Source organism: Vulpes vulpes, chromosome 5, assembly GCF_048418805.1.
Source record: "Vulpes vulpes isolate BD-2025 chromosome 5, VulVul3, whole genome shotgun sequence".
Taxonomy (NCBI): domain Eukaryota; kingdom Metazoa; phylum Chordata; class Mammalia; order Carnivora; family Canidae; genus Vulpes; species Vulpes vulpes.
In genome coordinates this window covers 8997607-9022572 of record NC_132784.1, presented here as the reverse complement: position 1 = coordinate 9022572, position 24966 = coordinate 8997607, and the positions used below count along the sequence as shown (strand labels likewise).

Below are 24966 nucleotides of genomic sequence, written 5' to 3'. Positions count from 1 at the left end.
ATCCCAGGACCCAGGATCATGCCCTGAGCCGAAAGCAGATGCTCAACCACTGAGCCACCCAGGGGCCCCCAAAATGTGGAGACTTTAACACCTGCCTCCAAAGGTGGTGTGAGCACCGGGTGAGATCATGAAACGTCAAGGAGGAAAGAGTCTTCCTCCACCCTCTTCCACCCGGTGCTTGGGGCGGGGGAATGCAATGGATAGAAGACAGCAAGAGAAAGATATTTATTCTCATTTGTACACAGTTGCACACACAAACACGTGAGTGAAAGAAGCGGTCAGAACTGGGAGCTCACGTACCATCTTTCCGGGAGTGGGGGGGATGGTAGGGGGGAGGCTGGGAGACATCTGCCTCTTAGGAAAGAGAAATGGGCCCGTAGGAGAACAGATGGCATGCATGTGGGAGCTCATCTCTTATTCCAGTCAAGGCTTCTCAGCTTCTCGTGGCTGAGAGGAGTCAGTCTCCTCTGGTTGCAAAACCCCCAGGGAGATTTATGGCAGTTGAATTCTTTGGGAGGCTCTGCTTTGGGGCAGATAAGGAGAATTCATAAAGAACACACACCAAGTAAAAATCCCAAACCTCTTCACAGCGATATATTCTGGTTCCTCTCAGCAGCCTGTAAGACCCTTGGCACTCGGCAGATACTCAACTGGAGGGCCCCTGTCAGGCCCTGTCCATGCCAACACGGCCAGGGTCTCTTTGCCCCACATTTGGCACTTTGCCCAATTCCCTACTCTCCCATCCAAACTCACCTGTCCCAGTCCCCTGCCACCATACCGTGTCCTCAGTGTGCTAAGCTAATACACTAATCTGAAGTCTGGTTAAGAAGGCACAGCAGCTGGCTCCCTGCCTGGTACAGGCCCCTCTCGTGGGGGCCTCGGGTCCCTCTCCCTCGCTGGCCAATCAGCACCACACTGCTATCATTTACTCACTCAACAAACACTGCTGGAGAGGCTTCTCCCTGCCAGGCCCTGGGCTGGACTTCTGAGTGGCATTGGTGGAGCAAACCAATCTCTGTCCCCGAGGAGTTCTGCTCAGTGAGAGAAGCAGGCAGACAGACAGACAGACAGTTGAGCCTCTGCACAGGAGCCCACGAGAGCTCAAGGGAAGAGTGGGGCTGGTGAGCGCTGTGACTTGGGAGCCAAGAAAGAGCTGAGTCCCCAGAGGAATGGAGGAAGTGGGGAGGGAGGGTGGGAAGGAAGGAAGGATGGGAGGGGGGGAAGGAGGGAGGGGGAAAGGAGAAGAGGAAAGAAGGATGGGGGACAGAGGGAGAGAGGGAGAGGGGGTGGGGAGGGAGGGAGGAAGGAAAGGCGGACGGGCAAGTGCAAGTTGACTGGTTTCCCTCCGTCCAGGTTTCCCCAGTGGACGAGTCTGAAGCCCAGCCCCGCTCCAGCCCAGCCTCACCACGGATCAGATAGCCCAATAGCTGCCTCTTGCCCGATAAGCTCTTTCCAGATAACCCCTTTCCCTTATAATTGAGTTTAAATATTGATCCACCCAATCAAGGCAGGTTAATATTCAACAGAGCAGAGCTCTGCAGGCCTCCTGGCCCCCAGGATCCCGTCCCTGGAAGGCAGGTGCCCCGGGCCGACTAGGCCTCAGTCTCCCGGCAGGCCCCCAGCGCCCGGCAATGCCGCCTCCACGCGTGTGCCCGCAGCGCAGCAGCCCAGGACCCGCCCGTCCAGGGCAAGGACCAGGTGAGGACGGAGGACACGGGCGCTGGGGGAGCATAAAGCGACCCGGGAAAGGATGCACAGGGAGAGCCCGTCCTGCTCCGGCCGCGCACCTCCCCGGGGATTCTGCGTTAGGCCCTCGGCTCCTGCAAGCTGGGCGCTCGGGAGTCTCCCAGGGCCTGCCCTTCCCACTCACTCGGTCAATCTCCAGCCTGCGGGACAGAGGCCCGGACACTGGGTGCCCCCACCCAGCGCGAACGCTGTCGGTCTCCCGTGGGGACTGCCACAGTCGGGGACGTGGGGACAGCTGTGGCCCAGGACTTCCTGGACGCAGGTGGGGGAGCAGGGGTGGTGGCGCTGAACGTGGCTGCTCCCCACCCCCCCCCAGGCCCCGCTGCCTCCCCTGGAGGCCCAGTCACTGGATTTCAGAACTGGAGTCCGCTTCCCTTACAGCGAGGATGGGAGGAGGGTCCCACAGCTGGCCCCACACCCCAGGTTCAGGGGGACATCAGGGGACTGTAACATTCCGTAGTCCCGCCACCGCCACCCCCACCCTTAGCTCACACCCACGTCTGCATCTTGGATGACTCATTTCCGTCTTGGATGCTTCTACAAGCAAGCGAGCTCCTCTCGCCAGTAAATAGCACCCACTGGGAACCAGTTAGAAATACATTCTCAAGTCCCAACTCAAACCTGCTGAGTTGGAAGCGGCCGTGAGACCCAGCAGTGTGTTGAAGAAGCCTCCTGGGTGATTCTGATGCCCTCTGAGGGCCACAACACCCCACCGTGCTGCCTGAAAATGGGGCGTCGAGGAGAAATCATCCTGGGAGCTTCATGCCCACAGCAGGGCCAGCGGAGTGTGCAGGAAGCAGACGGGCTTCCAGTGTGGCTCTGCTCCAGCCCGGGGGAGGCAGCTGGGCCGCAGGCTGGGCCTGAGCACATAATGTAGCTCGTCCCCGTCTACCTACTCCGAGCCCCCACAGTGTCACTCTCCTTTGGATCCTGGAAAACACCAAGCCATTTCCCACTTCAGAGCGACCCCCTTTCCCCCACCCCCAGAAAGCGGCTCCTGAGCTTTGCGGGGAACCTCCTCCTGTGACCATGCTCACGCTCACTGCTTCACTGCAGTCTCAAGGCAGGTGACATTCCCAGTTCACAGACGGAGAAGACAGGTTCGGGGAGGTTAAGGAGCTTGCTCTACATGAGGTGGTTCCAGGATTCCAGCGCTCACCAGGCTTGTCCCATGCACAGGCCAGAAGGGAGGAGAAGGGGACTTTACTGGAGTGCGGTGGGAGGGGAGCCATGACCCCTGGGCCCGGGAGGGCAGGGAGAGCACGGGCAGCAGGCACATGGGAGCCACAGCCCTGGGTGGGCCGCACAGATGGTCCATTGCAATGGAGAGCTGGGGCAGGTGAGCTTGGAAGAGGGGTGTGGTCTGGGGAGACAGGTGTCTGAGCAGGTAGGGGCTGGGAGAGAGCAGAGAAGCTGGTGGGTGGCTCCAGAGATTGTACCCTCGGTCCCTGAAGGTGACAAGGGGATATGTGCATATGTGCCCACCCCGGCGTCCAGCATAGCTCACCCAGCTTCAGGGACTCAGGGCCTGTGGCAAGGGTGGCTACTAGCATAAGGAGAAAGTTAGTGTCAGCAGAGCGTGGAAGAATTAGAACCCTCATTTGCTGCAGGCGGGACCAGTGTGACCAGGTGACCCAGCAGCTCCACCTCTGCTGTATATACCCCAAAGCCAGGGCAAAGGCCCCAGTGGACATCTGCTCACCCGTGTTCACAGCAGCACAATTCACAACGGCCAAAAGGTGGAAGCACCCCAAGTGCCGCAGAGGATGACGGATAAACAAAACGTGGTGTCTACATACAATGGAGTATTATCCAGCCTGAGAGAGGAGGGGCAGCCTGTCACATGCTGCGACGCGGAGGAGCCCGGAGGACACTATGTGGAGTGAAATAAGCCAGTCACAAAGGACAGATCCTGCGTGACTCTACTCATATGCGGTGCCCAGAACAGTCCTATCCTAGAGACAGAGAACTGCAGTTATAGGAGCTGGGGTGCGGAGGGGGGCATGGGTGGAGTTTTGGTTGAAGAAGATGAAAGAGGCCTTGGAGATGGTGAGGATGGTTGCACAATATGAGTGTCCTTGATGCCACTGGACAATGGTGGGGGCACCTGGGTGGCTCAGGGGTTGAGCGTCTGCCTTTGGCTCAGGTCGTGATCCCCGGGTCCTGGGATCGAGTCCCGCATCAGGTTCCCCACAGGGACCCTCTGCCCATGTCTGTGCCTCTCTGTGTGTCTCTCATGAATAAATAAATAAAATCTTTAAAAAAATAGTTATGATGGTAAATTTCATGGTATTATGTATTTTACAATTTTTAAAAAGAGGCCTGAGCCACAGGGGTTTCTTACAAATGAGTTTTATTTGCATTCTGACCCAAGCACAGATCCCACATACAGATTTCTCATCTGCACAATGGTACAGTAACAAGTGCAAAATATGCTTTATTTCAGGTACAAAAACAATGTGGCAGTATGACAACTTCCCTCTTGATGCCCACCTCCCATGGCCCACCCGTCACACCCTCCTGACCCATCCAGGGCCCATACCACCCAGTAGTAGACTCCCACCACCTTTTGAGTCACCCAATCTAGAGAAAGCTGGGGAAGTTACATTTTAGGAAAGAATCACATTACATACATGAACATTAGAGGACACAGGAAACCAAGTTTTTACCTTACCCAGCAAGGGGAGGGCTGGGGGGAGAGGCACACACGACAATCCCCTACTCTCTCTCTCTCTCTCTTTTTTTAAAGATATATTTATTTGAGAGAGAACACGTGAGCTGGGAAAGAGGATGAGAGAAGAGGGTGAAGCAGACTCCCCACTTAGCATGGAGGCTGACACACACTGGGTCCCAGGACCCTGAGATCATGACCTGAGCCAAAATCGAGTCACCAGCTTCACCGACTGAGCCACCAGGCGGCCCTCCCCTTCTCTTGTCTTTAACAATCAAGTCCCACAAATGTTTTCCCACCGGGGTGCACCAGGCCCGGGGATGGAGCCTCAGGATGAAAGCCCTGCACAGGGAGCTTACCCCCCAAGTCTGGTATGCGAGAGTGTGGGGTGGATGCCCTGCCACAGCGACCTCACGGCACGGAGGGAGGGAAAGGGGCAACAGCAAAAGCACTGAGCTCAAAGCCCGACCTGGGAGAGGCCAGCCCGCATCCTCCATGGCTGCTGCTGCTGGTGGTGTTACTAATGGAAGCTTGGGTGCAGCATCCCGCCACCTGCACCTGGAGGGGAGACGCGGGGTGCCCACAAAGCCCACACCACCCCAGGAGGAAGGTGGACCTCGCCATGCAGGACTCAGCCCCAAAGGCTGGCAGTTGGCCTTATTTCCGCTTCTCCCAAGGGCAGAACCGGAAGCCCAGGCCCAGAGAACCCTTACTTGGGGCCAGGCAGGGGCCCCTCTCTATCACCAAATGAGGCCAGCACAAGCGGTTCCCTCTGTGTGAGGAAGAGCCCAGCAGAACGTGGAGGGGGAAGCTTGCGGGACCCCAGAGAAGCCATGACGTCTAGAAGGACCAGGAGGAGGTGAAGGTTGGGCTGTGACCTCCAGGAGAGGAAAGTTCCAGTGACCTAAGTTAGAAGGCCAGGGCCCACCAGCTTGGCGGCCTGGTAACACCCACACAGAACCCTTCCCTGCACACGGCCCTCGGACACCGACCCCTGGCACCTGGCCCGCGCTGGGGTCCAGGCCAACCTGGTCTCCGGGAGCAGGTAACCCCCGGGAAGAGGAAGGAAAGCCCACAGAGCGGCCAGGGTGGAGAGACCACAGGCAGGGGAGGCTCCAGGCTGCTCGGCTCAACACTTCTCTTGCTTCAAAGCTCAGAACTAAAATTATTTGAGTTCTTATTTAATGGGATTTCCACTGGGGACAGAAAACAGCCCAAAGCTTTATCTTGGTGGTTGGCAAAGCTTTTCTGGAAAGAGCTAGATAGTTAGTACATATTTTCAGCTTTGAGGGCAATGAGGCAAATCAATAGGATGTCAGAAAAAAACAAGTTTCCACAACTTTTTTTTTGTTGTTGATAGAATTCAAAATATAGCAACTGAATACTTTTTTCTTGCTTGCTTTCTTTTTTTTTTTTTTTTTTTGTAATACAGGTCTACTAATGAGAAGAATGGAACTGGGACGGGGGATTTGGGGTAATATTTCACTTGGGTTCAGAGATCATGCTCCCTGTCATCAAACACCACACAACCTGGCAGAGGGCTGGATCTGACCCAAGTTTGCCAACCCCCACGTGCAGGTGTGTGTTGATGCTGGTGGGAGCCGGGAGACAGGGCCTGGGGTTAATTATACTGTTCTCTCCTTGATGAAGCTTTGAAAACTTCTCTTAATAAAAAGCCTTTCCACTCCTTGCTAGTTCCCTGCAGCCCACCCGCCAGGGTTCCTCAAGATGAAGGGCACGAAGACAGGCTCACACACGATGCTCCTGTGGAGGGGGAATAGTTTGGCTTCTCGGGGGTAAGGGCTGGTCACTCCAAGATTGGGCACTGACCCCATCTCTCCATCTCATCCCATGAGCTACCCTGCACAGAGCAGCAAACCCACTTCTCAGAGCCACTGCTTGGGGACATTGCTCCTAGAAGGCCCCTACAAGCAAGTGGGGGATGGCAGGTCCAGCCCTGGGCCATCGGCACAGGGAACCACCAGAGCCACCACTTGGAACTACTGGCTATTCCCCGCAGGAGTAAGGGGGAGGACACCGGGGAGGTCTGGAGAGCTCAAGAGGCTCGAAAGAGCTCCCAGGGTGCCCTGGGTGGGTCCCAAAAAGGCCTAGGGTGGCCTGACCAGCACTTACTGCCCCCAGATCCCAGAGCCCAGCCCCCACAGAGCAGAGCAAAGGGTGTGCAATCATTTCTTAATAGCCAGGCTGCCTGATGGTCTCACACACAGAGCAAGTATCTCGAGGAGAGAAAGAGCATGTAAGGCAGCTGTGTGGAAGACTGACTCCATGGGCCCTGTTTCTGGGGTTCTTGTCAGATGTCAGCTGCTAACGCTGCTTCTCCCGCCTCAGAAGAGGTGGTCTTAGGGTGTGAACTACACCACCCCCCAACTAGGGCAACCTTACCCAGACCAGTTTCATCAACAGGGCTTGAATGAGTGTCACACAAGATCCTGTCACACAACAGGGCCTGAATGAGTGTCACACAAGATCTAAAAAGAAGAGCATTAATCACCACATCTGGCTGAGCTGTCCTGCCAGATAGAGGAGGACAGAAAGGGGCCCACGTGCACCCATAAACACAAGCACCCACCTGTAATGCAGACACGGAACTGGCAACGTGGAGTCTGGGCTCTGGCAGCCAGGCAACACCTGGTGGCCACTCTGAAGGGTGCTGAGCTAGACACACTTCCTGAGACATGACCCCAGTGCCAGGCCTCATGTTGGGGTGCACCTCATGGGGTGCCCACCAGCCTGAGCAGGGGCATTTGTGGTGTTACATACAACTAAGACCCAAGCATCTGTCTCACCTGCCGCTGTAGGACTCCATGGAGGGAAAAGTGCAAAAGCCCCGCCGCCCCTCACACTCACCTCCTGGCTGAGCAAAGGTCTGGGGGCCCTGGCTCCTGCCCCCCTCCTTCCACTGCCTCCTGCACCTCGGGCAATGCCACATTTGCCCCCCCCCCGCCCCCTCCACTTTCTGAGAACCTCTGGGCTTGCTCCCTTTGCTCCACTGACACCAGCAAGAGAACTTTTCCATTTTTCTCATCAGCTCGTTAATGATTTTCAAGCTTAAGTTACTCAGGCCAGGCCCCGAAGCCACTCGGGACTCGGAAACTTGTGACCCACAGCTCAGCCAGCTCTAGTCTGCTCCCCGGGGAAGCCCCCTTGAGGTTAACAGTTCTCCCCAAGGGGCCCGAGGCTGCCCGGGCAGGAGGTCAGCGGGGCAGTTGGCTGGCCTTTGCTTGAGACCCTAAGCCCTGACTTCAAACTCCCTACCCCATCCTGCTCTTCTCATCCATCCCTTCCCCAGCAAATCCTATCGTCCCCTCATTCAAAAGCCTCTGTGTCTTCATTGTAAGGTGCAACCTGGCAAACTGATAAGGTTTATCACAACCTTGCCGGCAGAAAAAGAAACATGATGGCCTGAGAATAAGGAGCTCAGCTTGAGGCTTATGGTTCACAGGAAGGTAGCCTGAGCACGAGGAGACTGTCTTTCTCTCTGCGGATCACACCTTTAAAAACAGCTGCTGCCAAAGAGAAGCCACAGCCTAGATCCCATGGGGGTGGAGGCTGCAGTTCTGGGAAGGGTTGCCCCAGCCCCCAGCCCCAGACTCTGGTCTCAGCACTCATGGGAAAGACAGTGGACAGGAGTGGGAAGTGCTCTGGCTTTTCTGTCCTTCTACATGAAAAAGATAAAATCTACAGCCAGCTTTTCTGACTCCTGTTCAATAAGGACAAGCTGCTGAAACCAAGCAGCTAAAACATTTTGGTATCAAATTATAATGTGTACTTATTTTCTACTTCTGTAAACTACAATACTCATCTAGAACCATTAGGAGAATGTGAAAGAGGCAGTTGGCTGGCTCAGCCAGTAGAGCTTGTGACTCCTCGTCTCAGGATTGTGAGTTCAAGCCCCGAGTTGGGGAGAGACATTACTTAAAAATAATTTTTTTTAAAAAAAGAAACTACAAACAAACAAACAAAAACAGACAGCAGTGCAGATTCCAGAAAATCGAAGACCCCACTAACTGTGAACTTAAGGTAATAGGTCTTTATTAGACCCTCATTTGGAATTAATAAAAATATTAGCCCACTAAATTTTTATAATTAAAATCGAGCCTGTCATCACTTGGCCCGGGGGAGTCACTTAGGTCTAGTGACTGACTGACTGACTGACAAGACACCCTGAAGGCTGGTAGTTAGGAGACCAAAGGTCTAGTCCTGACCGTGTGTGACCCTGGGCAAATGATTCCATTTCCTTGAGACTAAATTTCCTCAAAAAAGGAAATGACTGGTCCTGACTTCCCCTAGGACTAATGTGTGGAGTGAGACCATGCACCAAGAAAGGCTGCAGAACAGCAGAGCAGGTCATGACCCAGTACTTGTGAGAAGGTTAAGGCAGAGATGGTAGGAGGAGTATAAAAATGGTGGAGATGGACATAGGCTGGGCTTTAAAAAGAACAAGAAAGAGGAAGAAGAAGGAAGACGAAGGAAGAAGAAAGAAGAAGAGGAGGAAGAGGAGGAAGAGGAAGAAGAGGAAGGAGACGCAGAAGCAGAAGAAAAGTTTTCCCAGTGACAGCCCCATGTCTCAGAAAAAAAGATCCAGTAGGAATCAGGGGCCTTTTAGCCAGGGTCAAATGGGCACCCACATGCAAAAGAACGAGGTTGGACCTCCACCTCATACCATATACAAAAGTTAACCTGAAATGAATCAAAGGCCACTGGAGAGCTAAAGCTGTAAAAATTCTTAGAAGGAAACAGAAGCATAAGTCTTGACCTTGGATTACACGATGGTTTTTGAGATATGACACGAAAAGCACAAGCAACAAAAGCATGTATCTTAGGTGTAATCAAAATTAAAAACTTTTGTACCCCAAAGGATGTCTTAACAAAGTGAAGACAATCCACAGAGTGGGAGAAAATTTTTACAGATCATGTATCTGAGAAAGCACTGGCATCTAGAATATACAAAGAACTCATGCAACTCAGTAACAAAAAAAAGACAAATGACCCAAACATAAATGGGCAAAGGATCTAAATAGGTTATTTCTCCAAAGAAGACATACGAATAGCCAACAAGCACATGAAAAAATGCTCAACGTCATTAGCTATCAGGGAAATGCAAATCAAAACCACAAGGAGATACCACTTCCCATCCACTAGAATGTTCTAATAAAAAAGACAGAGAATTAGCAAGTGTTGGTGAGGATATGAGGAAACTGGAGCCCTTGCGCACAACTGGTGGGAATGCCTTGGAAAAGTATGGCAGTTCCTCGAAAAGTTAAACACAGAGTTCTATATGACCCAGGAATCCCACTCCTAGGTATACACCCAAAAGAAATGAAAACATATGTGTATGTAAAAACCTGTACAACTATGTTCATAGCAGCATCAGTCATACTAGCCAAGAAGTAGAAACAACTCATACGTCGATCAACTGGTGAGTGGTTAAAAAAAATATGGTACGTATAGCCATAGAATGAAACATTATTCGGCTATAAAAAGAATTGAAGTGTGGACACAAGTTCAACATGGAAGACCCTAGAAAACAGTATGCTAGTAAAAAAACCAAGCCAGCAACAAAAGGCCACTGTGATTCCATTTACGTGATAGGTCCAGAATAGGTAAATCAATATGGAGGGACGCCTGGGTGGCTTAGTGGTTGAGCATCTGCCTTTGGCTCAGGGCATGGTCCCAGGGTCCCGGGATTGAGTCCCACATCGGGCTCCACTAGAGGAGGCTGCTTCTCCCTCTGCCTGTGTCTCTGCCTCTCTCTCTGTATCTCTCATGAATAAGTAAATAAAATCTTAAAAAAAAAAAAATCAGTATGGAAAGGAGGATCATGGTTGCCTAAGACCAAGCTAGTTGTGAGGAGAGAGGGAAGATGATCACTAAAAGAAGTAGGGTTTCTTTTTGGGGGTAGGGGGAAGGAAAATGTTCTCAAACTGAATGTGCTGATTCTGTGAATTCACTAAAAACCACAGAGTAGTGTACTATAGATGGGTACACTGCACGCTATGTGAATTTTATCTCAATAAAGCTATTACCTGCTCCCCCACCCTCCCCCAAGACAGAAAAGGAATCAGGAGGCTGCTTTACTCTAGAGAAACACCACACCTGTTGTCCCAACATCATCATTACGAAAGCACCCTTTTTGCCCTCTGAAGTGATTTATATGATAAATATCTATCACTGCCCTATCACTACGTGGTATCGGGCAGGTGGCTCTGCCCCTCTCGGCTTTCAGTTTCATCTGTAAAACAAGGTCTACCCAGTTCTGATCATCTTTGACCCTAACACTATATTCCCCAAAAGCTCCACTTTAGAAGTTGTAAAATCCTGCTCGGCTGATCATACAGCTTCCTGCGTTCGAAGATAAACCTAAGTTAGCTAAGAGTATATAGATCACTGGGTCCCAGGAAACAGACACAAGACAAAGACAAATTCCTGAGCTTACCCGTACTCAAGTTTCCCCATAGTCAAGCCACTAAGAGAGGCGATCCAACCATCCCAGTGCAACCAAAACGCCCTAACACTCCCTCTATAAAATGAAAAAAGATAAACATTTAAATGGGGACCCTCACAGTAGAGACAAAGTTTGGCAGTGTTAATCAAGGTCTTCTCTAAATGAGACTTAGTTGGTTAAGTCCACGCACAAGAGCCCGCTGCCATGACTGTCAAGGTCATCTGACTGCACAGTGGGATGCTCATTTCCTAGTCCTCCTTACCCATGATTGCTGAGGAAATAAAATCATATAAAAGGAGCTCAAGAAAAAAAAAATCATTTTGTTCTCATCCCTTTTACACTTGTGAGAATGTACCAGAAAATAGTTACTCCATCCTCTCCCTCTCCCTCCCAAGGGCGTAGACCTAGGTATGTGCGGCAGGTCCTACACATGCGTTGTGGTGTCTACATGACCAACGCAGAGACAGGTGAGCCCATCTCTGGGCATTATGGCAACAGGTCCTTAGAAACAAGAGTCAAGGTGGAAGAAGCAGAAGGCACAGAATAAACCCCATTCCCATCGATCCATCCAAGAACCAGAAAGACAGACATTCATGAGGGCCGCTGAGAAGGGAAACCAACGTGAAGGTAGAATGGTGGCAAGTTACCCAGTCAACAGTCCTGGTCACGGAGCTGGTCACCAGAGAAGATGACAGCTGACGGGAGGCAGGGCTTTCCCTGGAGGCAGGGGAGTAGTCAGAAGGATACAGTGGCACCAAGATACCCAGTGAACCAGCCTCCAACAAGGGACCGAGGGGTTTCAGAGAAGATGCCCCTGCCATTTGCCTCTTTAGGATAGCAGGCAAAGAACAAGGAACCGCTCAAAAGCTGGAGGTCAGGAGGAAGGAGAGAGGAGCCACTGGCTTTCTGCGTGCCAGAGACCGCATCCACAGGTTCCCGCTGGTTACTGGTCCATGGCTTCCACAGACTGGGCCAAGTCCCTCCCAGTCACAGCTTGCCAGGTGAAGCCGAAGCTTACGGTGGTGCAGGTTCTACATCCAAAGGAATCCACGGGGCTGGGAGTGGGAGGCTCTGGCTTACACACTCTACTTCTGCTCAGAGGCCACACTTCAGGATGATGTGGTAGCCATCGTTGCTCTCGGCTGCCAAGGGAGACAAGGGCATTTTACAGGAAGAAAGGCCCGACGCCATAACCTTGGGGTGTTAGGGAGCGCATGGCCTTAGAGTACCAGCGGAAGCCCTGCCACCGATGCTGGCTCCAAATACAACTGCGGAGAGCGCTAACACACACAGGTATTTTAGCACATGCCTTCACATGCCTTCTGCCTTGTTGAGTTTCTTTTTGGCAATGGGCCTTTCTACCGTAGCCCCAGGCCCAAGAACTAAAGGCTCTATAATATCCAAGAAGGCTCTGGAACCACACTGTGGTTCTCAGGGTATTACGGTCCCCAGCTCTCTGAAGGCAGTTACTGGCTAGATCCAGAACAAGGAGGACAGGAATGGCCCTGCCACCGTTCAGGGTCTCTGACCCAGTCATACAGGGCTTTCATTCTGATATACCCCATACAATCACCTGCCCCGGCCCTAAGGAAGGCTACAGCTAGTCTTTCCTTTCTCCTGGCACATGAGTTCCTTCTGAGACCTGTCCTCAGGTGGAAGCTTCATGTCCCGCCCCTCGCCCCATATGCCTGACACCCCACTAGGCCTGCAGGCTCAGCTGTTCTATTGCACACTTGCTCCTCCTGGAGACTTTCATTGTAGGAAAACCCAAACGCATCTTACGTCTACTCAAGCACCAGGAAAATCACATTGCCTGGCCAGGGTTTCCCTTTCAGAACTGACGTTGGAGCAGATCTCAATAGTCCTCACATTTCCAGGACAACGTTTCACCTTTTCCCCAGAGGATGTCCTCAGATAACGTTCTCTCAAGGGACCCACCGTGCAGGCAGGGAGGCCGGCCCCACTCACCAGTTTGGGTGTCTCCTACTACTCAGGGATGGGGCAGGAGGCACAGCCAACATACTTTAATTAAACACGATAAAAAGGAGGGGGGGCTTTACCTTTTAAGGTACTGAGGATAAAACAAGACTCATCTTGGAAATTCTGCACCATCTGAAAGGCAAAAGAGAGACCACGTCCCTTCGACAATGAGCTCATAATATGGAAAGCCTTGACGACACGGATCCCAGCCACTGTGTTTGTACAGATGCAGGAAAAGGGTTACACTTAACACTCACTAAGGAAACACAAAACAAGATAAATATATGAACTGATTATAGTTGTAAGTAACAAAAACTGAACATAAACCACAGAAAGGAGCCAGGAAGGGAAGCAAAATGTTAATATTCACCACGGGACTCTCATGTTTGCTTTTGTTTTCATTTTTCCTACTTTACTGGGTCCTCCTATCCCTATAATGGACACATTACAGGAGCATGTATGTGTATAACGGCAACAAGGTAAAAACTAAAGTGCTTTGAAAAAGGAAAAAAAATACATCTTGGGAGTTAACGGCCTCTGCATATCAGAGTCCTACGAGGACCAATATAAACATAGCGCCACCCCCTCCATCTACCGAGTGGCAGGAATGGAAGGATGACCCAGCCGCCTCTCTGCAGTTTTCATTTTGATGAACTACCGGGTGACTTCAGACAAGTCGACCTTTTCCCTTCTGGTCTCCATGCCCCATCTATAAAACGGGGCTGCTTCCGTGACAAAAGAACAGAACCAGGATACAGAATGTTAGGAATTGGCACCAGAACATCAGGAATCGGCACCCACGGCTAGTGGAGTGTTAATCTATACAACCACTTTACAAAACTGTCCACAGGACCTACTACATTACTCCTCCAGCCCAGTGTTCTAGATAAACCCCTGCATGTGCCTAACTCAAAGCACACCTAAGAATGTTTACAGCAACACTGCTAGGAATGGTAACTGGAGAGGCGCCTGGCTGGCTCAGCGTGAAGAGCATGCAACCCTGGATCTTGGGGCTGAGTCTGAGCCCATCAGGTACAGAGATTACTTACATAAAAACTTGAAAAAAAATAGTAACTGGAAACAGCCCCATGTCAATCAGTAATAATAGGAGCATGAATAAACTGTGATCTAATTCAGCATGCCAGTGGCCCCCGGGAGCATTTCAACATGTGTGACTCTCAGAAATATAAAGGGAAATGGAAGTCATAGAAAAACATGCTATTATTCCACCTCCATGAAATTTTAAATTAGGCAAAATTAAACGATATATTGAGGAGGAAAAGGGTACAATGAATACAACATTCAGAGCAGCAGGTGGAGGTGGTGTGGAAAAGGAAATTAGGGCACAAAGAGGCTCCTAACATAATACTTCATTAACCTGAGTGAAAGTATTGGGTACTCACCTCTTCCTTAAACTGTAAAAATAAGTTTTATAATTCTCCTTGCACACACATGCCGTATTTCACAATATAAATGGAAAGAGTATTTCAAAAATACTTAAAGACATACCCACAACACACACGCTAGCTACCACAAAGCAAAACTCCTTTGCAAATTAAAAAAATGCAATCCACATTTATTGCCGCCTCTGGATTACTGCCCCAAATCCTGCAAATCTATGTACCTGAGGACCCCTGCCCCTCCCTGCCGGGCCTAATGATGCGTGAAGTACATTTATTCTATACTGCTGGCCTGCTCCCTCCTGGACTCTTGGCAGCCCAGCCACTTGGGCATGCAAAGCCCTACATGGAGCCCACACGGGCTTAATCAGTAACTCTCTTGTTTAATTAAGTGCCCTTGCACCTCAGGGGCCGGCTTTGCGGCTGGCCAGGCTGCCTCCACCGCTCCGGGCAATTAAGAACCAAAGGTTTCCAATTGATTCAGGGTTAAGAGGCAAGGAGACTTTGGAGAATAAGAATCGCCTACTTAGCTGAGGTAGCATTTCGGTTCTGTTCTCTGCTTCACTTGCTTAACTGCCCACTCCGGAGGGCCCAGGGCAAGCCGGGGAAGGGACTTCCCGCAGGGACCCGTGACATTGCAAGGGTTCCGCACATTCTTGGCTTTCGTCTTCACAAAAGAAATTCATGCCCAAGTGCAAAGTGACAACTTTCCTGTGCCATGCAGCAGCCCATTGTGCCGGTGTCTTAACCTCCCTGGCTATTCCCAAGGGAGTGTTTAGGTCAAGAACTCTGGGCTTCGTTTTGTCTGTGAGGTGGGGGTTGGAAAAACAGCTGTCTCAGATCTCAATGCAAGGATACAGAAGAAATTCTGAACTGGTGACAAAAACTAACAAGTGGCAGATAAATGTACAGCTGGAACTCTGATGTGTGTTCTGAGAATCCACACCTACACAGTGCTCAGGCACACGACGGATGCCAGCAAGCGTCCTCTGACAAAATCACATCAAAGCTAATATAAACTCCTCCAGGAAAAGAGTAAGGAAGAGAAGTGCCTTTCACATTTGCCTTCAGCTGTTTTATACTTCTTGACTTACACTAACTGAATTACTGGGTTGTTGTTTTTTTTAAGATTTTTTTTATTTTTTATTTTTAGGTAATCTCTGCACCCAACATGGGGCTTGAACTCACAACCCCAAGATCAATAGTCTCATGCTCCACCGACTGAACCAGCCAGGCACCTGGTGAATTACTTTTTAATTCAAGAAGAAGGAAACCACCACCGCTTTGCCAACTTTTAGGACCAAACTCCCATGAAATGGGGGACTTCCATTTAAGGGGCTTGGGCAATTGTAATGACAAGTGGCAATAGGATTATCACCAATAATGACAATATATGAAAATACAGAGACTGTTAGAAGCCTTACGTTTTATACACTGTCAAATTGAAAGATCTCTACAACACTTGCTCCCAAAAGTCAAAAGCACCTAGCACTGTCAGTTACCACCATCACACCGATATCTGGTGGCTCTCGGTGCCTGAGGCTGTTTTCTCTTTTCTCATTTTATCCTAACTGCAACCTGTTCAGTGGGTTAATTATCCATTTTATAGATGCGGAAACTGAGGTTCAAAAGGGTTAAGTAAATCTGCCCAGGGTCACTCTACCCCTAGGAGCAAGGTCTGGGTGGGGACACATGTCCGATTCCAGAGCCCACATCTTCTCTACTTCCCTAGACGCCATTCATGTCCCACTTCATCTACGGTCCTCTACACAGATGCTCTCAGAGTTCCCACAATGGGCTTGCTGGGGTCTGCTGGGGGTTCAGGGGGCCACCCCTGTTCCCATCAGCCCAGCTGTTTTCCTGAGGCCTCATTTCAGGGGAGGTGGACTAGCCTGGCAGCTAGAAGCATGGGCTCTGGGCTCCCCCAGGGCTCCCCCCTACCTCCACCCCTTATGAGGTGTGCAACCTGGGGCAATTACTCAGCCTCTCTGCATCTCAGTTTCCTATCTGTGAAATGAGATTTCACCCAGTTCAGAGTGAGGCTGTCACGATTACAAGAGTCACTACATGTGCATTTAGGACAGGAAGCAGTGGATAAATGCTGCCACTCCTGGCTATTATCAGCAAGAGGAGGATTCCAGGATAAAAGAAGCTTAAGAGACTGCTCTACAATGAGCAGGAATGCCTAAATGCAGCTGCAAACCCTCCCTAGCCAGGAGTGGGATCGGATCACTCTGCCCTCTGCCATCGGGTGCTGGTGTCCTGCACAGGTCTGTGCAGGCAAGGGCAGACCCAGGAAGGCTGTGGTACCTTCAGTGGTCAGCAGAGGAGGGCTCTGTCCTCCCATGTGACCTGTGTCCTCTCCATCATCCAGTCCATGGTCCATTCTGCTGCCCCTGGGACCTGCAACCTTACACCCTGAGGGCAGGGGTGCAGTTTGCGCCATGGTTCCTACATGGCTTCTGGCCAGAGATGGGGTATGGAGTGGATACTAGACAGCCTCTCAGAGCCTCAGAACTCTCTCCACCTGCACTCAAGGGCAGCCAAGAGCATGTGGCACACAGCTGAAACCCATTTGCCATCTTGGGGCGTAAGTCCTCCTCCCCAAGCCCCAGAGGGGGCATTTCTGGCACCTGTTGCCGTGCCTCCCTACAGCCCGGAGCCCGGGGCCAGGAGCAGGGGTAGGGACAGCACTCACCTCGTTGCTCACCACCACGTGGATGCCTGTGGGGCCCTGCCGGTAGACTCGGTGGATGTGCTGCGGGGAGATGCTGTACAGGTTGGCGATCTTCTCAACCAGCTCCAAGGTGGTCAGCTCTTCCAAGAAGATGGCATGGTACACTGGAGGGCAAGGGACAGGGCCTTCTGTAGAACACACTCCTGCTCCTAAGGAGCCTGCCTACCCCTCATACCCAACTCCTAAATCAGTCACTCCGCTGTAAGGATGCTCGTGCCCAGACTCATTCGATGGGATCTGGCTGTAACAGGCACAAAGCCTCTGCAGAGCCCAACCACAGGGGCAAAGCAGCCAGGCTATGGTTCTTCATTCCTGTACCAGTCTCTCTTGGGGGAATCTTACATAAAATCGGGAATTCTTGGGGATCCCTGGGTGGCGCAGTGGTTTGGCGCCTGCCTTTGGCCCAGGGCGCGATCCTGGAGACCCGGGATCAAATCCCACATCGGGCTCCCGGTGCATGGAGCCTGCTTCTCCCTCTGCCTGTGTCTCTGGCTCTGTCTCTGCCTGTGTCTTTGGCTCTGTCTCTCCTTCTATCTCTCAAGAATAAATAAATAAAATCTTTAAAAAAAAAAAAATCGGGAATTCTTGCATCCACCCCACACCCAATGACACCCGTGGAGGAGTGGAGGCTGGAGGAAGAACTGCTGGCAGAGAGGTCTGTATTTCTAATAAGCTTCTAGTGATTCTGATGTGCCGCCAGATGCACACCCTTGCAGGAGAGAAGAGAGACTGTGCATCCTTTCCGTGGCTTAGCGGGGACGCTGGATGGCTCCTGGGGGCAAAGCGCAGGATTTAAGGATAACTGCTACTTCTTTATAAATTTATTTAAAATAAATTAACACGTAGTATATTATTAGTGTCAGAAGTAGAGTTCAATGATTCATCAGTTGTAGTAACACCCAGTGCTCATTACCTCACATGTCCTCCTTAATGACCATCACCCAGTTACCCCATCCCCCCAACCCCTCCCTTCCAGCAACTCTCAGTTTAACTGTTTCCTAGAGTTCAGAGTCTCTTATGGTTTGTCTCCTTCTCTGATTTTGTCTTATTTCATTTTTCTCTCTTCCCCTACATTCATCAGCTGTTTCTTAAATTCCACATGAGCTAAATCATATAATTCTTTCTGATTGACTTATTTCACCCAGCATAATAACCCTCTGCTCCATCCACATCATTGCAAATGGCAAGATTTCATTCTTTTTGATGGCTGAGTAATATTCCAGAGTGTGTGCATGTGTGTTTACAAAACACATCACCTTTATCCATTCATCTGTTGATGAGCATCTGGACTCTTTCCATAGTTTGGCTCTTATGGACATCGCTGCTATAAACACTGGGGTGCAGGTGCCCCTTTGAATCACTATGTTTGTATCCTTCGGATAAATACCTAATAGTACAATTGCTGGGTCGTAGGGTAGCTCTATTTTTAACTTTGAGGAAACCCCATACTGTTTTCCAGAGTAGCTGCCCCAGCTTGCATTCCCACCAACAGTGTAGGGAGGGTTCCCTTCTCTGCAAGGGGTAACTGCTACTTGACGGCACATGTGTCTCATCCTTGCCCTTCTCTGCAGCACAAATACTCCTCTGCTCCAGTACTGTGACCACAAAGGGCAGAGGGGTGCTGGGAGCATCGCCCGCCTGGTGGAAGATAACAGTGACCCCAAGGATGGAAATGCTTCCTTACGGGAAACCCAAACTAGCTGGGTAGGAGTCAGCTCTGTGGGCAGGCACCCCAGGGAGGAGGATTACGCGACCCCTGGGGGTCCCCAAATCCCTCAAAGGCAAAGCACCTGGATTAAACAAGAGATTCCCAAACTCCTACCTCAACTGAGGAACCTTCGGTTGCAGTGGCTGATGAGAGGCCCCGTACTTCAGAAGCACACATGCACGCACATGCGCACTTCGCAACACAGACTCCCTCCCAAAGGGGTTGGCAGAGGCCATGGCCTTCCAGCCACGCGGCCGACCCGCCATCCCACGACTTCAGGCAGGCTGGCCCGCTGTCAGATACTGGGCAGAGGACGTGGCCACTGCACCCTGCCCCTCCCATAGGAAACCCCGGTTAGAACACCAGGGCTCTTTTCCAAGATCCCTTTCTATGACAGATTCAAATGAACTTTTGTGTCTTTTCAATGTTTCAGAGCCACTTCCACTTCTGAGTTCACTCCTCCAACAAATCAGGCCGGCCCAAAAGACCTACACAACTTGCAGGCAGTGCATTTCGTTGTACCCTTCTGTCACCAGCCCTTCCCTCCCCCAGCTCAAAGGGGGTGCTGCCAGGAATGTGTGGAGCAGCTGAAGGCTCGGGGCACTCCCTCACTCTCTGCAGACACGGAGCACGGGCTCTGCGGCCTGAGGTGTGCAGTGGTTAGACCCTCAGCACTCACAGTCAAAAGCAAGGCACTTCGCTTTACATGCCTTGTCTCGCCAAAACCTCATCCCCCTGGGCAGAGCATTGTTCTCTGTATTTTGTACATGCAGAAGCTGATGTACAGGCCCCGGAGCCCTGCCTGAGGCCACACGGCCAACAGGTGGCACAGCCTGCACCTGTGTGTGTTCAGGCTCAGTTGACCTCAAGGCTTGTGTCCTCTCACCAAACTGCCTCCAAACTACCAACCCAAAAGAGTCACGTGCCCTGAGGTGCCCTGGCCCCTGCAGCTCTATTCCTTAGCCCCCGTGCAGCCGCCACACCAAACGGGAAAGCCTTGTCCAGCTCAAGGAAAACCCCAGTAACTATGGCCATGGGGCGGCACTTGTCACCAGCCTGGGAGTCGGAAGGCCAGACTCTTGGTTCTCCCGTGAGTGGCTAAGCAGCTGTGGGGAACACATCCTCTCTCTGGGCCTGCTCCCCACGGAGGAAACAAGGAAGCTGGAGCATGTGTTCTGGCAGAGAGTTTCCACCTTAAACATTTCAATCCCAGGAGAATGTTGACCAAAACTCATCCTGCACGAATGGAGGTGGATCAGTGGAAATGTCCTCAGCAAGAGAACTCGTGTTGGTGCTAGGTCTTCCTGTTACCTGGCCACCCAATAACCAGCCCCGGGCTGCTCCCCACAACTCACCACACAGACTGCTGTCCCCACCATCCCGCTTCTGCTGCAGGGGTGCTCTGTTCTGCTCCAGCTCCTGACAGACGTAAATGGTCATCTTTGGCCTCACATTCCTGGCAGGAGGAAAGGAAATAAATAGGTATTGGGGGGGGGGGCGGGGGGCGCAAGGGAATGGGACAAAGCTCTGTTGTTCCAGAATGTTCCAAAACACAGGGTGGAACTAGCACAGTGAAGGAATCAGAAGAAAAGACGCCACAGGGATGCACGAGGCCTTTCGCTGGGCTTCTATGGCTTCATGCAGTCTTGCCCAGAGACAGAGGGATGACAACCCCTCCAGGTCCTGCAAGCTGCCATGACGGCGCTCTGCTCAGAACTCACATCTCAAGGCATAGGCGTTTTTCAGGGTGGTAACAAGAGCAAACACTTTCTCTAGCTTACTCTGCCCCGGGAACTGTTTCCAGAACTTCACATGCCTACATTATCTCATCCTCACACCACCTAGGGAGACTGGAACCAAGGCCCTCATTTTATAGAGAAGGGAACCGAGGCTCACAGAGGTTAGGCGCTTTCGTCTAGTGTAAAAATCCTAAGAGGCAGACCCAAGGGTCACACCCAGGCTCTCTCTTTCACTCTAGAACTGTGCTGTCCATCTGTGAAAGGTAAATGAGATTTGCAGCTCACTTGGCCAGTCAAATCAACCTGAGATCAAGCGCTCCACAGCCACACGTGGCCGGGACTGCTGGACTGCACAGCATGGCCCCAAACACATCCACCACAGCAGGAAGCCCCCTCAGACCTGGCCCTGCTCTCCAGTCTGCCTGGAGAACCGAGAACTGCCACACAGTCCCACACCTTCCTCTAGGAGGAGAGAGCTGGAAACCCAGGACCATGCAAGCAGCTGAGGAGAGGCTGAGGGGCTGGGATCCAGGGCCAAGGATCCCGCCAAACCAAGAAGGGGGCGGGCTCAGCCCTGCCCACCCGCATGGCCCTGATCCCCTCTCACAGGGCCTCCGCTTGCACCTGCTCCCAGAGGAGCCCTGACCCCACCAGCCGGCCCATAAGGCAGCGGCAGCATCGAAGAGGCTGCGACGGGGCTTCCTGCCATACCCGGCCTCCAGCTGGAAACTGACACCCACCGGCCTTTGATGGCATTGAAGAGCCGGATCCCATCTGCAGGGCCACAGATCTGGACCAAATCGTCTCGAGACATCTTCAGCAAGTCAGCACCTAGGCAAGTAAATGGGGCCACCCATTAGTGGGACACACGGTTCTGTCCTCAGGCACCTGCAGATGTTGCACCGTGTGGGCAGGGGACAGGGAAGCGTCCGCCTCATCCTCAGAGGGCACCGGACGGTCCATGGAGAGAACAAAAAGCTAAACATCAGAAAATCACAGCCCGAGAGATGAACAGTATCCTCAAAGCTCAGGAGAACAGACATTGGCATTTACAAAAGCCAACAGGCCCTCACCACCTCCGCCTGCCTGTCCCTCCCCCTGCTGTTTACTGGCACTAACAAGTGCATGTAACCTAGCCCAGGACGCTGGTTACACATGCACCTGCTACATGCAGAAGAGCACGACCCACAGGCTGCAGCCACGGTGAAGGCACCCATACTCCCCACACACAGAACAAGGGCAGAGCATCCCCCCGCCACACACAGGCCCCTCATGCCAGCCACTCCCCCTCCTCTGGGGAACCACTGTCCTGACTCCTCACATGTCTCCGTTTTGCTTGCTTCTTTGACATTTACCTAAGTGGAATAGAATAAGATACGCTTTCCTATGTTTGGCTCCCTCCCCCAAGTTGTTTCAGGGCTCACTCATGCTGGCTGTGGTCAGAGATCATTCGTGCCCATTATTAGACATTATTTGTTGCATGAAAATACCACAGTCACCTGTCTACTCCGCCAATGGGCACTAGAGTTGCTCCCAGCTGGGAGTGATTATGAACAAAGGTCTATGAACATCCCTGTCCGTGGATGCAGTCCCTTCCACAAAGCCTAAGGAATCCCCTAGAACCTTGTGCCCATATGGACTCTCCAAGGGATAAGTATGAGATGAGCCTTCTGCCGAAACAGCCAGCAGCCACATGGCCAGGAGTGAAAATATCCAACCCCTTCTTCCCGCCATAGTTAAGACACAGTTTCAGTTGGATGCCTGGGTGGCTCAGTCGGTTAAGCAGCTGCCTTCAGCTCAGGTCACAATCCCAGGGTCCTGATATCGAACCCCATGTCAGGCTCCCTGCTCCACAGGGAGTCTGCTTCTCCCTCTGCCTCTCCTCCTTACTCTCTAAATTTAAATTTAAAAAAGATACACTTTCAGGCATAATTTTGTAAGCACAGGGGCTCCCCCTAAGTAACAACTAAAAGCCAAAATCCCTCCACTGTTCTCTCAGGCCCCCAGGACCTCTGTGACCTCACCTCCTTTTCCAGTCCACCTGGCCTCGCTCACCTGGGTGCTCTGCTCTGTGGCCACACCAGGCAGGCCCCACCTTGTGGCCTTTGCACATAACCCTGCTCGGACATCTCACAGTTCCCCCACCCCTACTTGGCTCACTTCCTCCCCTCAGCCCAGCCTCTGCTTAAGGCCACCTTCTCAGGAAGGCCCACACTGAGCACCCCCCCTAAAACAGCAGCCTCCCTCCCTGCTCCTCCCTGACCCAAGCCAGGCCCCTCCTCTGAGCCTGCCCGCCACCCAAGGGTCACACCGCATGGAAATGTGTGGTTCACACATCTGCGTGGACTCAAAGCTGCAAACTGCCGGAGGACAGGGTCCCTGTCCGACCCTCCTCCTACTGGCCACCCCCAACACAAGTTCTTACAAAAGCTGAGCTGAAAGAAGACCATGCACGGTATCCTTCCCACTGCCACAGATGCCCTTGCCAACCACTGCCCTAGTTCTGGTCAAAACGTCACTCCCTGTCATCCTGGATTAACTTGACTTGGTCGCAAAGTTCATTGCTCAGTATACCCTTCCACCCCACAGCCCTGGTTCCAGGTCTCTGTGTGACAGCCCCACCAGTAAGGGCTTGAAGAACCTTTCAGAGAAGGAAGAACCAGCTTCTCCTTCTCCCCTGTGGCTTCACCACCTTCTCAAAGGTCGTGGCTCCAGAGACAATGTGACCAATGGGCAGCACTGGGGTAGGAGAAGTGCCAGGAAGGCAGAGTATGCCCCGGCCCCCTGGCTAAAGGGCCCCTTCCCGGGCAGTTGAGGGCACCCCCCACAGGACCCAGATGGCCTCCTGAAAGCCATCCCCGACTGGAAACTCCCAGCAGCAGCACTTCGTATCTTAGCACTTGGCACAGGGTCAGCAGAGGTGAGTGACCCATGCTACACCGGGTCCCCAGGGCAAAACCATGGCCCTGCAGGCACTGCAGCAAGTCCTGAAAAGCGAGCGGCTTTGTTACGTGTTTTTAAGATCCCTGTGGGTTTGAAAAACAACACAAAGATGCTCACCTGAGAAACTGGCAAACAGCCGACAGAACTGTGAGAACCTGTTTCGGTGGAGCCACTGCTGGGCATCCTGGATGGAGGCTGATGGGAGCAGGTGCTGCAGGCAGAGAGAGAGGAAGGGTCCTGAAACGACCGTGCCGGGTCTGCCCGGGGGTGTGCAGCCAGACAGCCCGGCTGCAGACACTTACATCGTTGCTCAGGGGCAGGGTCTCCACCGGGTGGGTCGGAGAGCTGTTCCTGCAAAGGAAAAGAACAGGCCATCAGACGCGGGGACACCTTCAGGGACATGGGGACGGGCCCCTCACCCAGCCCGGTGCTCCCCCCGCCCCTCAGGCATGGCACTTGGAAACACAGCAGGGCCTCAAGAATTTCTCAGGTCAGAGAAATGTAGGCGGGACCGTCTGCACAATCCCTCCAAATCCCTGACCAACCCTTCAGGACAGACATGACTCAGTGGCAACACAGCATGACCAATGATCACCACTCCACTCTGAGCTCAGCATTTGTTTGCATCTGATTCCTTCCCAGGCAGAGCTTCCCCACAGCCTCGGCCCCAGGGGAGGGCAGGCCGCCCCAGGAGCTCCACACGCCCACGTGGGGCCCAGACAGCAGCAGCCAACACCTCTCTGCGGAGATGGGAGAAGGCTGTGGGCTCCTCGAGGAGGGAACAAGCAGCCTCGGTGTGGCATCCATCCACAAGAACATTCTAACAGTTGGAGGCCCACTGACCTCCCTCCAGGGCTCACTCATGGGGAAGGCACAGACCTGAACACCTGGATTCTCCAATTAAAAGAAAAAATACATTTTTAAATGACCCTCCCCAACAGACAGTGGGGCAGGTACGACGTGAATGGACGTAGGTGTCTCTCTCTGCGTTTAACATGATAACGAGGTAAGTTTTACTCTGCGAGTACCTTACCACAGTGACAATAAAGGCAAGGCCCTCACCGGGCTGACCCTCACACCGTCATCGGTAACAAGATGCACCTCGCCCAGTGCCTGTAAGGCGCCGGGCACCTTGCACACCCACCCCTACCCCCGACCCTGCATGGAATCCTCACTCCTTTGGTAGTGAAGAAAGTGAGGCTGAGGGAGGTAAAGGGACTCACCCCCAGAAAGGTGGGACCTAACACTCGGTCCGCCCGAATCTGAATGTGACACCTTGGCTATGCCACCCCACTTCTCAAGGAGGCCCCTCCTCACCTTGCGAAACCAAGTTCATGGACACTCATTCTCTCATCAGTGGCTTCTCTGTATGCCAAGCACGGGCTGTGAGGAGCCCACAGGTTCCACGTCTACCTGCTGGGTCTGCCTGGGGTCTCCCTGCTGCCCGCCAGAACAGGATCAGGACGTGCATGGCCACCACAGTGGTGCCGTGAGCCCTTCCTGTGCCGCAAAGCCTAGGACAGGTTGGGCCGATGCCTGCCAGTCCCCACGCTACTGTCACCTTTGAGTCAGTGTG

The 24966-nt window shown here is 52.4% G+C and overlaps 1 protein-coding gene and 1 long non-coding RNA gene across 2 annotated transcripts in view; both read right to left on the bottom strand.

Annotated features, from left to right (window-relative positions):
* Positions 1 to 395: 395 nt before the first annotated feature.
* On the bottom strand, positions 396 to 2676 carry LOC140598968 (uncharacterized). Its single transcript, XR_012001489.1, has 3 exons — positions 2368 to 2676; positions 934 to 1031; positions 396 to 520 (listed from the first exon to the last, which is right to left on the bottom strand). It is a non-coding gene; the product is annotated as an uncharacterized lncRNA (long non-coding RNA).
* Positions 2677 to 5817: 3141 nt separating this feature from the next.
* TFCP2L1 (transcription factor CP2 like 1) overlaps positions 5818 to 24966 on the bottom strand; it is a 60440-nt gene continuing 41291 nt past the window's right edge. Inside the window, exons 10-16 of the mRNA XM_072757538.1 lie at positions 23693 to 23741; positions 23508 to 23601; positions 21188 to 21278; positions 20064 to 20164; positions 16962 to 17104; positions 12944 to 12995; positions 5818 to 12025 (exon numbers count right to left, since the gene is read on the bottom strand). Coding sequence (XP_072613639.1) covers positions 11979 to 12025; positions 12944 to 12995; positions 16962 to 17104; positions 20064 to 20164; positions 21188 to 21278; positions 23508 to 23601; positions 23693 to 23741 — 577 coding nt within the window. The 3' untranslated portion in view covers positions 5818 to 11978. The remainder of the gene's footprint in view (positions 12026 to 12943; positions 12996 to 16961; positions 17105 to 20063; positions 20165 to 21187; positions 21279 to 23507; positions 23602 to 23692; positions 23742 to 24966) is intronic.